The 14,681-nt window shown below is 38.7% G+C and overlaps 1 protein-coding gene across 1 annotated transcript in view; it reads left to right on the top strand.

The window, feature by feature from the left end:
- UBR7 (ubiquitin protein ligase E3 component n-recognin 7) overlaps positions 1-13,676 on the top strand; it is a 36,841-nt gene extending 23,165 nt beyond the window's left edge. The window contains exon 11 of the mRNA XM_044665035.1: positions 11,923-13,676. Within this exon, the coding sequence (XP_044520970.1) occupies positions 11,923-12,015 (93 nt within the window). The 3' untranslated portion in view covers positions 12,016-13,676. The remainder of the gene's footprint in view (positions 1-11,922) is intronic.
- Positions 13,677-14,681: the final 1,005 nt, after the last annotated feature.

Genomic DNA, 14,681 nt, shown 5'->3' with positions numbered 1-14,681 from the left:
CAAAAGGGTGAGAGTGGGCTGAGCTTCCTTTGCATATCTTTCAGGTTCAGATTAACAAATGTTCATTAATACTTACTACGTGCTAGACACTGTGCTAAACATTAAGATTCCAAGTATCATGTAGCAAGCTTCACTCTCAACCAACAGGCTGGTCACATGTCATACCTTAGGTAAGAGTGAATCTACTTGCAACTCATGAATTCAGACATGTCTTCTACCATGGTTCAATTTCTTGAAGTGGGGTCTTTATGACCAAAGATAAATAAAGAAAAGAAATGCATCCCTTTTCCCAGAGATCTTGGGGAGTAAGAGTTATTCTAGAGGATAGAGTTGTCGTGGGGTGGGGTGTTGACCTTTTAGGTGCCAGAAAGCTTTTTTGAAATAGATTAAAAGCTTTAGAAATTATTAATAAGCACCCCTGCATTAAAAATTTTTTTTTTCAAATCCTTATCTTAGATCAATACTGTGTATTGGTTCCAATGTGTCTTACACAAGGTCCATAGCTAAGAAGTGCCTCAGGCTAGATTTGAACCCAGAATCTCCTGTCTCTGGTCCTGCCTCTCAATCCACTGAGATACCTAGCTGCCCTGAGATTCCCAACCCCCCAAATCCTCCCCCCCCCCTTTAAAAGATAAAGGAAGTTAACAAGCTCTGTGGCCCAGTTGATGCTGGGAGGAAAGGGCAGGTTGATGTTCTCTTTCTGTGAACAGAGATCCACCTTTTCCTGTGATGAAATAATGAGGAAGGAGTTGAGGTCTCTCAGTTTACCTCCTCACTCTTACTATTTATCAATCATAGAGTTTTGGGATGTCCAGGGGAAACTGAGTGATAAGCTCATATTTACCTCACAAGGGGGTATATAAAGAGCTACTTGGGTGGATTTCACTCTCTTGGACACCTGTTTGAATTGTGGAGGGAATCGGCTGACCAGTTTAGAATGTATTGAGCATTCAATTAATAAATTATTTTTAAGATAAGAAATCCTGCCTCTGGAGAATTTCAGTCATTACACCTGGAGTACCTGCCTGTTAGAAGGTTTTTTTTTTTATTTATTTTTTATTTTTTTTAAGCCCTTAACTTCTGTGTATTGACTCCTTGGTGGAAGAGTGGTAAGAGTGGGCAATGGGGGTCAAGTGACTTGCCCAGGGTCACACAGCTGGGAAGTGTCTGAGGCCAGATTTGAACCTAGGACCTCCTGTCTCTAGGCCTGACTCTCAATCCATTGAGCTACCCAACTGCCCCTGGTTAGAAGTTGGCAAGCTTTGCTAAGAGAGACTCAGAAATGTCACACTGTTTCTTATGGACAATCTTATACTGTAGAGTTTTTTTTAATAAGCATATGTAGCCTTTTTTGCATTGTCTCAATTTCAATTGAAAAAGATATTCTTCAGGAGACATGCAGGACTTAATAGGGAGGAAGTATTTTAGCATAGTAGAAAGATTTAATCAGAAAATCTGGGTTGAAGTCCTGGTCTTCCCATGGATGATTTATGTCCCTCTGAGTTTTCTCATCTATAAAATGGCATAATAATGTTTATATTATCTGTCTTATAGGATTGTTGTATATTTTCATTTAGGTGATATTATTATCAATTGCATTTGCTCATGAAGATCACATGATTTTTCATTTACCAGTTGGAGGCCAAAGATAGAGGCCTAAGATTTTTAAAATTACAAACCGTGAGCACTCTAATTTAGGAAGATACAAAATATAGCACTGTTAAACAATTTTAGAGGAAATAATAATTTGCACAGCTGACTTTGCTGAGCCTTCATGTCATAAAAGAGAATTGAACTAATGTACTGATTCTTCAACATTTTACTCTATTTGTCCTTTTCGTATCACATGCTGGCTTCTCTTTTAAGCTTAATGCCTTTTTCTTTGGCAGCTGCCCTTTATGTCACTAAAGGAAGCTTGCCTATTATTGTATGATGAATTCTGTACAACTCTTAATTCTATTCTGCTTCTTTTATATATGTATGCTACTCTCTCTGCAAAGCCATATAACAGCTGGTGAATTCTAAGACACAATCATAGCTCAGTTCTGCTGAATACTGCTTGACAGGTTACAGTACCTGTAACCTGTATTCTATAGTACCTCTTGTGGCTTACTTTATCAGTGTACTATTAGAGAAGAATACCAACTTCATAGTTTTATCTTTTGGAACCCCATTTTTCTGATTGTAAACGTATCTGAGGTTTGGTGCCATGGCTGCTAATCTCTTACATTCTTCTTTCTCTCTTCTTTCTTATTTTTACTCTCTGTTTGCTTCTCCCCTCTTTTTTTGGCTTATTAACAAAAGACTAAATGTAGTTTGGGATGGGATTTTAAATTTGCCATATGGGATTTTTTTTAAACCCTAGAAATACTGATTTTTTTTTTTAAACCCTTACCTTCTGCCTTACTATGTATTGGTTCTAAAGCAGAAGATTGGTAAGGGCTTGGCAATGGGGGTTAAGTGACTTGCTCAGGGTCACATAGCTAAGAAGTATCAGAGACCAGATTTGAACCTAGGATTTCCTGTCTATGGGCTTGACTCTCAATCCATTGAACCACCCAGCTGCCCCCAATACTGACACTTATTGAGCAGGGAAGTGATATGGTCATATCTGTGCTTTAGGAATATCACTGGCAGTTGTGTTGGAAGACAGGAACAGGGAGCCCAATTAGTAGGCTATTGCATTAATCCAAATGAGTTAATGAATTCCAGAACCAGAGCAGTGGCTGTGTGAGCAGGGAGATGGAGATGGATCAGAGAAGCATAGTAGAGGTGGAATTGATGTTTCTTGGCTCATTGAGGGATGCAGAGTATGTGCAAGAAAAATCAAGGAGTCAGATGATTCTGAGTTTGCCTGCCTGCCGCAGAAAAGGGGAAATTCTGAAGGAAGGGTGGGCTTAGAATAATGAATTCTGTTATCCAACATAAACTATAAAAAGGATACAAAGTTAAAGAGCCTTCTACTTTCTTAGTGCTTATGTAGTGCAGAAGGAAAATATAATCCTTGATCTCTAGGTTATGAGGAAAGCTAAAATTTAATATTATTTTGAGGACATGTATTATTTGGGCACTCCATTCAGAAGTGAAGATTCTTGTGCAACCCTTATCTATATCATCCTATAAATCCAGTTCTTGGCTATGATAAAAAGTACTGCTATGAATATTATTGTAAATATGAGACCTTCCCTCTCTGTCCTTTACCTTCTTTGAATATATGCTGAATGGTGGTGCCATCCCGTAAAAGGATATATACCTTTACCTAAAGTGGAGGGGTTGCATCTAAAGTTGAGTCCTGGGGGCAGCTGGGTGGCTCAGTAGATTGAGAGCCAGTCCTAGAGACAGGAGGTCCTAGGTTCTAATCTGACCTCAGACACTTCCCAGCTGTGTGATCCTGAGCAAGTCACCTAACCCCCATTGCCTAGTCCTTACTGCTCTTCTGCCTTGGAACTAACACATAGTATTGATTCCAAGATGGAAGGTAAGGCCCTAAACACAAAAAATAAATAGAGTCCTTTCTCTAAATCTTTTTACATTGTATACCAGGAGAGTACTGGATTGCCCTTCACTTACCTGTTAACAGCACTCTTTGGTGTCTTTGCACAGGCACTCTTTGGTGTCTTTGCACAATTCTTGGTTGGTAACAGCATACTTTGATTATATAAAATTGAAAATCATTTGCACTAACAAAATAAATACAATTAGAATCAGAAAGAAAGTATTAACTGAGAAAAAAATCTTCACAGCAAATTTATCTGACAAAAGTCCAACATCCAAGATATATAAAGAATTGACTCAAATATTAAACAAGATCTATTCACCAATAAATAAGGGTTAAAGAATATAAACGGGCAGTTCTCAAATGAGGAAATATGCAAGCTATAAACAACCATGTAAAAGATGCTCCACATCATTAATAATAAAAGAAATTGAAATGAAAATAATTAGGTTCCCTGTCACACCCATCAGGTTGGCAAAGAAGAAAGAAAAGAAGAAAATAGTAATTGTTGGAGTGGTTGTATAGAGACAAACATGAATTAATGCACTATTTGTAAAATTGAATTATTTGTTCTAACCACTCTGGGAAACAATTTAGAACTGTACAGCCAAAGTAAACAAACTTGAGCATGAAAGGACACAGCATTTAGCACATGCCACAAGGAGGTTAAGGACAGTGGGGAGGACCCACACCCACAACAGTATTCACAGCAGTACTTTTTTGTCGTAGCAAAGAATTGGAAACAAAATAGATGGCGCTTTTTTTAAGCCTTTTACCTTCTGTCTTAGAATAAATACTGTGTATTAGTTCTAAGGTAGAAGAGCAATAAGGGCTAGGCAATGGGGGTTAAGTGACTTGCCCAGGGTCATATAGCTAGGAAGCATCTGAGGCCAGATTTGAACCCAGGACCTCCTAATTCTGGGCCTGTCTCTCAATCCACTGAGCCACCCAGCTGCCCTCATAGGTGACTTTTAACTGAGAATGTAATAGGATTTTGTGCACCATAAGTAATGATGAATATGATAGATTCAGAGAAATATGGAAATATTTATATGTGCTGACACAAAGTGAAATAAGAATCAGTAGAATAATTTATGTAATGGTTACACTAATGATAGAGGAAAAAGGCTTTGAATGACTTAGAACTCTGACCAAACAGCCAATTTTGACTTTAGAGATTTATGATTAGTTACCTTCCACCTCTTGGCAGAGAAGTAGAGGGACAGAACAAGATGTACAATCAGTTGGTCTTGTTTTGCTTGATTCTACATTTATTACAAAGGAGGTCTTTTAGTTGGAGCCAGTGGGGAGGTGGATTAATAGGTAAAGACACAGGGAAAGAAAGAACATCAATAAAATATTTTTAGGTGGACAGAAGAAAACAAAAATAAGTGCAGACAAGGACACACAGTTTGTTAAACTTGACATTTCTTTTTTAAAAAGGAAACAATTTCTTATAATCCTCTTTTTTAAATCTTGAAATATTAGTGTTTGTTGGTGAGCAATAAGTTCACAATAAAAAGAAATATTTCTTTTTAAAGAAATGCAACAAGAGATAGTCTTGGAAAGATGGCCAAGTGAAGTAACCTAGGGGTACCTCTCCACTCACCACACCAAATAATAGAAGGTGAAAGCTCTAAAATGCAAGAAACAACAATAGAAGGAAGAAAAATGAAAGAACTTAATGGAAAAACTAAGATCTCCACAGCATAGTTCTGGCATTAGAGTCCCCCTTTTCCCCTAATTCCCACAGTGTCTCCTGAACTTGCATACTCCTGGGGCAGGCTGTATTCAGTTTTAGGAAACTTGTAATTTTTAAAAATCCTCCCTGGAGTAGGGGAAGTACCCCATTTACCTAGGTCCTATTTGGACCTCATGCTGGGTATTTCTGCTCTGGGAAAGTACTTACCCTCCTTATAACTCTCATTTCTAGCATTTTCAGGAATTTGGTTCTGGGGGAAAAACCAACTTCCATGTTAAGTTTAGGCCATCAGAGTAGCCCTAAGGCTTATGAAGAAGTGTATAATCCTTGGGAGATGATTTTGGAGGAGAGGAAAGACCAGCAATACAGTACTGAAAAAGAATACCATATTTCTAGAAACCATAGAAAAATTGCTTAGAAATAGTGGAAGCAGATTGTAAAGTATAGCTCAAGAGAATACATAGAACACTGACAGAAATCTCAAATATAATTCACCAAGAAATCTGGTCAGCTTTCAGATCTGTAAGTAACAAGGGGCAAAGAAAATCAAATTCCAAGAAGAATGAATAGAAATAACACAACGTTGTCTGGTGATTACAAGAAATCAAATGTTAAAAAAATGAAATTTGATATTTCTATAGGGAAGTTGCTTGTCCCCCCTGTAAGAAGGAAAATTTAAGTATTTATAGATATATAGATATATATTAAAATGTGTGGCCGCCAGGAATCAACAATTTAGGTTGATTCCGTAATTAAATCAGACCCAAGTCAGCATGGGGTTGAAGAGTTTATTTACAGTCTGGTAGGTAAAAAGTAGGAATAAAGAGAAAAAGGAAGAGGACTGAGAGAGAAGAAGGTTATAAAGCTTAATAATGAAGCTGTAAGCCACAAGGCCCAACAGCCAGATAGGCAGAGTTTAGAATTGGCCCAGCAAGGCCAAGGAAGTCAGCCTAACTTACCCACGTGACAATATAGAGCGTAAGCGTTCTGTGGTCTCAGGAGATGCTTCTTCTTCCAGTTGGAGACGGCAACTGCCCCACAGGAAGTTCACTCACTTACTTAAAGAGATAGTGTCTTTCATCACTTCCTGTGGTCCACCTCTAATTCAAATGGACAAATGGCAGTTTCTACATTGATTTGGACTGCCCAAAGGGCAGTCCCTTATTCTTGATTTGTTACTTATTGTCACGTGTGGGTAACTCCCCTCCCCTCCCCACTAAGGGAGGTGAGAGTGACATCATTAGCACGCCTAGGTTGAGTAGATTTTTGACTATTAATAGGCTGGAGCTAATTCTATTTACACACCCCAGAATATCATCCTATGGTTGGCAGGATTTAAACATCCAACAAATTAAATGAATGTTCAATAAGAGGGAAGAATTTAAATCATTCCTTCCAAAGAACCTAGAGGTGAAACAGATATTTAATGTGTAAGTTGATCTGGCAGGAGAAAGATAAATACTTTCAGATAATACTGAAAAACTTAAGAAATGAAATGGTTTGGTTTTTTTCCATAAGGCTAGAACTGAACAAGCTCATGAATGTGCTGGGTGAGAATGTCTTTTGTTATTTGATTCTCAGTAGGAAAAAAAGAAATGTTTCCTTTTTTTTTTTTTTTAAAGCCCTTTCCATTTTAGGGTCAATTGTATTGGTTCTATGGCAGAAGAACATTAAGGTCCAGGCAATGGGGGTTAAAGTGACTTGCCCAGAGTCACATAGCTAGGAAGTTTCTGCATCCAGATTTGAACCCAGGACCTCCCATCTCCAGGCCTGGCTCTCTATCCACCGAGCTACCTAGTTGTCCTACCAAAAAAGAAAATTTTCACTATCTTGGTATGAAAAGGCACAGGGAGCCCTTGTGAACTAAAGAATCCTTGGATTATACAGCATTAACAGGAACAATCAGGACAATAGGTGGAAGGCATAAATAGTTCAGACAAAAAAAATCTCATCCTTTCATTAGTAAACCAGTGTCAGTGGTCAGATAATATAAAGGAACACCTTTTGGTTGTGAAGAGGTTACAAAACAGGTAGAGAAGAAGAGGGTCAGGGGACCAGGTAGTAGTGACCGAGAAGGGCTTGAGAGGAAAGGTGGATAAGCAACTTTGTGTTTTTCTCCTGCTCTTTAGGTGGTGGCCAGATAAGGGCAGAGCATTGTGAGAAAGGTTATGGAGGAAAAGGAGTTTGTTTATAGACAGCAGGCAGGAAAGGATGTGGCAGCACCTCAAAGTCATCCCATAAAAGTGGGAATGACTGAAATAAGCAACCAACTCTGCAAAGAGGGCTTGGATAATCCGGGAGGTAAAGTTAGTAAGAAAAAAAGGTTGTGCATCTTTCTACTAACTTTCACTGAGGATGGAAAATGATTAGAACCCTGGTGTAAGACACGGGTTGGAGAGAGTTGAAGAAGGGGGTCATATAGGAAGGACAAGGAAGTCAGTAGGGATAAATGATGGTGGGAGGGAGAGAAAAAAAATAGGATCTGACTTCTTTGACTAGATTTAATCTGCAATTCTATTATCATTAGTGATTTAGAACAGGGTTTCATTTGGTTATTGAGTTTATAGTTCTTGTTTTGAGTAGTTTCATGTTCTTTGACCACTGAGACCATTTCCTCCATTGGGAATGGCTTATCAGAAATGTTTGATGTAAAGATTTTTTCCAGTCAGCTGCTTCCCTGCTTATCATAATTGAGTTGGTTTTGTTTATGCAAAAAAATTTCAATTTATGTGATAGAAATTTTCTTCTGTAAATAAATAAAATTTTAAACAATTAAAAAATATATTATGTTCTGTGATTGCCTTCAAGTATTGTTTGGCTAAGAAATTTTCCCGGGGGCAGCTGGGTGGCTCAGTGGATTGAGAGCCAGGCCTAGAGACTGGAGGTCCTAGGTTCAAGTCCAGCCTCGGACACTTCCAGCTGTGTGACCTTGGGCAAGTCACTTGACCCCTATCGCCCACCCTTACCACTCCTGGGCTAAGGACGGTCCCCGATGAAAAAGGAGGGAGGGTTGGGCATGGGGCTAGCAACCCCACCCTGTAAAAACTACATCTGCTAAAGAAACTGCAACCTAAAGTAGGGGCAGCTGGGCTAGCTCAGTGGATTGAGAGCCAGGCCTAGAGACGAAAGGTCCTAGGTTCAAATCCGGGCTCAGACACTTCCCAGCTGGGTGACCCTGAGCGACCCATTGCCTACTGGTTGTGGCCCTATGCTCCTAGAATGGAGTCCCAGGATAAAAAAAAAAAAAAAGAAAGAAATTTTCCCTAATCGTTTTTGAAAAATATTCTAGTTCTTTGATGTTTTTATAGTGTAACTTTTACCCTTATCTTCTGTCTTAGCATTAATACTAAGTATAGATTCTAAGACAGAAGAGAGGTAAGGGTTGGACAATTGGAATTAAGTGTCTTGCCCAAGGTCACCCAGCTAGGAAGTGTATGAGGCTAGATGTGACCCCAAGATCCCCTCCTATCTCTAGGCCTTTCTCACTATCCACTGAGCCACTTAGGTGCCCCTTATAAGATAAATTTTTACGTATTTAGGTTATAAATAACCATTTTGAGCTTATGGTGTATGTATATGGTTTAAGATGTTGATCTACACCTAATTTCTGCTGAATTGCTTTCCAGTTTGCTCAAGAGCTCTGAAATTGAGGCCTCAACCTATTCTCAGAAAAATGAAACTGAAAAAATTGTAAAAGAATTCATTATGATGAAGTTGAATTTATATTAGGCACCTAAAGATTATTCAGCCTTAGGAAAACAACATAATTGTATTAAAAACAAACATCCAAACCACACAATTATATCAACAGATATAGAAAATACTTATGGTAAAAAACACTTTTTTCTTTTTTAAAAAGCATAATCTTTGAAGGGTCAATTTCATTGGCTAAAAAAACTGTAGAGACAGAGCTAGCAGCAATCCTTGCAATGGAGAAAACATCAGACGCTTTCTCAGGAAACCTGAGTGGGTAGAAAAAGGATGCCTATTCTCCCCAGTGTTATTTATCATAATTTTAGAATTGCTAGTAGTAGCAATAAAACCAGTAGAAGAAATTAAAGGCATAGAAATTATTGAAGAGGAGACAAAATTACCCTTATTTGCGAATGATAAGATAAGTTTACCTAGAAAACATTAGCAAAGAAATTATTTGAGAAAATTATCAGCTTCAATGAATAAGCACACAAAATTATCATTTCTCTGTAACAAACAAATCCAGGAGGATATAACAGAAAAGCAATCTCATTCTAAATAAGTACAGAGTGTCTTGAAATGTCTAGGAATCAGTTTACCAAGACACACTCAAACATAGAATTATAAATACAAAACACAAAGGAAACAATGTCATGTTTGAAAGGATATTAATTCCTCATTTTTGAGATCACTACATGTTTTTTTAAGTGGAGGAGGTCCACATGGGATTGAGAACCACTTTGAGTTTTTCCTTCCCCTGGATCTTGATGGCCTAAAAATTAATCACTAAAAGGTTACCTCTCCAGCGAATATTTTTTAAGACTTTTCATATTGATTCTAAGATTAAGTATCATTTCTAAGGCAGAAGAGTGGTAAGGGCTAGGCAGTTGGAGTTAAGTGCCTTGCCCAAGTTTGCACAGCTAGGAAGTGTTTGAGGCCAGATTTGAACCCAGAACCTCCTTTCCCAGGACTATAACTAGAGTCATCTAGCTGCTTGCAATTAATGTTTTAAATACTGGTAATTTTTTACATTGATACTATCTTAATTATATCAGTAATTTACAAAGTTTTTTAAAACCAACCTAATATATTGATGATATTGTTGGGCTCAGGTAAGAGGGAGATCATAACTTATGGTCTCCATTATCTCTACCCATGAGAATAGATTCAGCACATGATTCCAGCCTTTACCCAACGTGGCTAACCCCAAGTTGTATGTCTTTAGTGGTATCTGTTAAACATTTCTCTAAGAATAGAGATTTCCCTGTGGGGAAATTTCCCCTGGTGACTACATCTCTACTAGGTACATGGTTTGCTCAAGGCCAAAGGCGCCTGGTTGTCATGACTTGAACATGGCTTTAGGGGCAACATATCTCGACACTGGTGCCTTCCTGGAGGAGTGAACCTGGGCCACCAGCTTGGAAGGCATTTATGCCACTATTCTATCTGGACCCAGAGCAAAGCCCAGCATGATGGTAAGAGCAGCTGTTGTTGATGTTGCTCTTTGGAGACCTCACGATACTATAATTCTGTTATTCTGGCTTTTAATTCCTGTAGTAACTGTGGTATCCTGGTGTTTTGGAAGAGTGGGAATTTTGGGTTTGGATCTCACCTCAGAAATTTACTAGCTGTGTGACCCTGGACAAGTCACTGAACCTCTGATCCTGTTCTTCGCCTCTGTAAAATGGGGATAGTATTTGTATTAATTACCTCATAGGATTGTTGTTAGGAAAGTACTCGGCAAACATCAAAGCACTAAGTAAATTTTTTATTTTTAAAAGTTTATGACAATACCAAGGAGCTTTATGAGAGAGTAGAAATGCAGAAGAAAAACATATGATCATGTGGTTCGATGGGGATATGTGTAGGATTTTTAAATTAATATCCAATACTCTTAAGAATGATATTTTATAGTTTATTATTAATCACTTGAAGTAGAAGGAATAAAAAGGAAATAGAAGTAAAAAAACCTAATTATTTAACAAAATTAAAACCACATGACTAAGTTCTCCTTGCCTGCTTAAAAGCCCGCTCCACCAAAGCCGCAACAGGAAGACAAGAGTGAGAGGCAGGGCTAAGCCAAATTTATATCCTCCCTATGTCAGCCCTTAAAGTGAGGAAAGTGGGGTGCTGAAAATTGTAGTTTGTAGGATAACAGATTCTAATTACACATATGATTGGGGTTTTGGCTTTTAGAAGATCACTCTTGCAAATATGAATGATATGAAAATAGATTTTTAAATACATATGTAACCCAGTGGAATTGCTTGTCAGCTTCGGGAGTGGGGAGGGAAGAGGGAAGAGAAAAATCATGAATCATGTAACCATGGAAAAATATTCTAAATAAATTTAAATTTATTTTTTAAAAAACACATATTTACTGCCACTACTGCTAGCTAACAGTTCAGTGACATAAAACTTTTAAGGTTTATAAAGAGCTGTACATATGTAATCTTGGTTGGATCCTCACAACAACCCTGTGAAATGGTGCCAATGCTACTTTTATAGATGAGGAAACTAAGGCTGAAAGAGGTTAAGTGACTTGCCCCACCAAGGTCACACAGCCAGCAAATGTGAGGCAGGATTTGAATTCAAGTTGACCTGACTTCAAGCCTAGCTTTCTTGCCGGCTGCCACCTTGTTGCCTGTAAATCAGGAAAATGAGATTTAGGTCGGTTGATTTAATATGTGGCAAACCCAGGACTTGCATTCTGGTCCTTTGATTTTAAGTGCCAACTCCACGCTTTCCTTTCCACATATCTGAGACATTGACATTATGACTGGGATGTTGGCAAGGCCACAAAATGCTGGTGCGTGTTTTACCAGCTGATCAGAGTTTCTTGAGTTTGATCACCTTAGTTCTGCTTGAGGATTCAGGGTAAGGGTGCGGGAAGGCTGGGATTTTAATGTCTGAAGCGGGGGGTTTAAAAAGTCATTCTCTTCTGGGGAAGAGGATAAATCTTGGCAATGTGATTTTCCTCTTTGCTCTTTTATGACCTTTATTTTCTGCTTATTTTGTTGTTCTCCAACAGGTTGTGAAGAGGGAGGACATTCAGCAATTCTTTGAAGAATTTCAGTCAAGAAAGAGAAGGCGATTAGATGGGATGCAATATTACTGCAGCTAGAATGGCACACATGAGCTTTTCATTTCAGACCAAATGGGAATGCTGCTGTTCGATGAATAAAGGAGGCACATTTCTAACTGTTTGGTCCCCTTTTCACCATGCTCCTTTCCCAGAGGACTCTTCCAGCCTTCCGCTGTTACTACATGCCATTACTTTAGTGACCAGAATGCATATTCTAATTTCACTCCTAGTGATCCTCATTGTGATTCAGTTCAGTGTAACTGGTTTGTTGACTCCCATTCCCCACTCCCAGTGTCAATCCTTTTTTTTTTTTTTTTTTTTTTTTTTAGGTTTTAGGGAGTTTGATTTGGTTTTAAGAAAAGGTTGCCAGGATAATAGCCCCTTTTCTGCTGCCTAGTACTCTAAGCTGGGTATTAACCCTATTAAATTTTGGTGGTTGTTTACAAAGTGCTTTGGATTTTTGATATTATCAGGGATACTTATAGGCCTACATTGAAAACTGACCTACTTTGATATTGTCATGTTTTAAAAATGCTGTTATCAGAGTCCCAGCAAATTATGTTCTTTCTAAACCTATGCTGAAGCAAATCTATCTCTGGCAGACTGTCCTACTAGGAGTGAGCTTTGTGACCAGGGCAGTATGTGCCCCATGTGGAAGGGGACAGACTCTTATGAAAATGGATAGAGGAAAGATTTTGTGCTTATGGATGATTTTTTTTTAATGTAAAAGAAAAATCGACACCCAGTTCCCTTTCAACTATGATGGCATCTCCTCTGGAAGCTGGTCAAGTTTCTTACATTTATGAAACGTGAAGTTCCAGAGGAAACCATTTCACTTAGTAGAAAGTTCCCTTTCCCCTCTCCCGCCCAGTTTTTGTGGAGTAAGAGCATTCATTGAGAAGTATGTAGCCTCGAATCAGTGCCTCCCTCTATGTGAATCAGATTCTTCCTGGAAATAGATGATGGATGTGCTTTAGGACACATTAACTGCTTTGGGCTTATTAGGCCCTGTCGGCAAAACACATGCTCACGTAGAGGCCACATAGGTTCAGTAGGAACTTGGTATTGGCATGCCCACCGATGTCTAGTATCTTAGAGTGCAGTCAGGCATTGGGCCTAGAAAGAATGGAACCCTGCCTTTTCTAATGGTTCTTGTGTTGGAGACAGTGGAGGGCTAGGTCTTTCGGCTCCAAGATTCCTGTGTTTTCTGAGCCTCAGGAGGGCTTACCACACAGCCATGGTACTTGGCATTCCCTGTAAGAGTGAGGATTCTGCAGGAGGCCCAACTTGCCAAGGCTCCTCAGGTGGCCTCACCTAGGTATTCTCAGGACCTGGTTGACTAGTGGTTATGGCTAGGACAGCCTAATAAAGGCCTGTGTACTTTTATTTTTCAAGTAATAGGATCATAGAATTTAGAGTTGGAAGAGACCTTTAAGTTTATCCTAAATCTAAGCATCTTATTTTACTGCTAAAAGGAAGTAAGGCCAGGGAAGTTAGGTGACTTGTTACAGGGTCACAGCATAAGTAAACAGCAGAGCTGAGAATTGAACTCAGGTCCTCTGACTCCAAATTCAGTGCTCTTTCTACTAGTCTGACAGTTTGGTTTGTTTTAACCTGTTGGCTAAGACTATATCTCCGTGTGTACTACTGTGGCCTAAAAGTTTGCCTCTTTCATTCAATAAACATTTATTACAAAAGTACCAAATGTCTCTGGATTCTGTGGTAGGGGCTGGGAATACAGTCTAAATAATCAGAAGTTATGCCAATTCTTTCTGACTTAACCTCCCAAAAGTAACTTATTCACCTGGACCTAGTAGATTTGTAATTGGTTGTCAACAAGAGCAATTCACTACGTGTCGTGAAGGTTTTGTTTGATGAAAGGAACTGTTCCTTCTTTAATGTTAACCAAAAAATGCCTTTTCTACCTGTTCGCAGCTCCTTTTCTGACTGACTTTACTAGGCCACCTCTCCTTGTAGAGACTAATTTTGGTCAAGATGCAAATGTTCTCAGCGCATGTTTTCTGCAAGACAGGAATATATTAGTTGCTTTAAAAATAAATTCTGGTATTGTATGTGCATTTTTGTAGAAATTGTTACTGGAATTGTAACTTCTTAATTTTAATCAAGATTCTGTAAAAAATTAAATAAAACAAATTCTTCAGAAAAGGTCTGTATCCTTTGTCTTCAAATGAAATTTTTTTACCTCTAAAAACTATGCAGCCTAGCCTCCCTGTTGCAGGAGTGATGGGTCACATCAGTCTGGTACTTTAAGGATTACAAAATATTCTCTTCAAAAGGATCATTGTTGAGGGGAGTCTTTCCTCTTGTGTCCATCCTCCCTAAACTGCCAACATAATATTCCCAAAGCACTAGTCTCCCCATTGCCCATCCCTGCTTAGTAAACCATAGTGCCTTGAGATTGTCTGTCTTCTCATACACGGTATCCCATCTCCATGTGGAATGCACTTGCTCAACTTCAGCTCAGGTGCCACTTGCATCATATGACTTCCTGATTTTATTATCTATTTTTTATTTTTTTCTAGATTACATATTGGTATAATTTCTAATAATTGTCTTCTGACATTTTGCAGTCCTCGTCCCTCCTCCCCAAGAGGACACATAATATTAAGTAGGCTGTACTGTGTTACACGATATATATTCCCACGCTTGTCATGTGAAAGAAGACGTCGTTTACACTGGAGGGG

Source organism: Gracilinanus agilis, chromosome 2 (assembly GCF_016433145.1).
Source record: "Gracilinanus agilis isolate LMUSP501 chromosome 2, AgileGrace, whole genome shotgun sequence".
Taxonomy (NCBI): Eukaryota; Metazoa; Chordata; class Mammalia; order Didelphimorphia; family Didelphidae; genus Gracilinanus; species Gracilinanus agilis.
The sequence above is the reverse complement of the archived record's forward strand: the minus strand, read 5'-3'. Positions and strand labels throughout refer to the sequence as shown.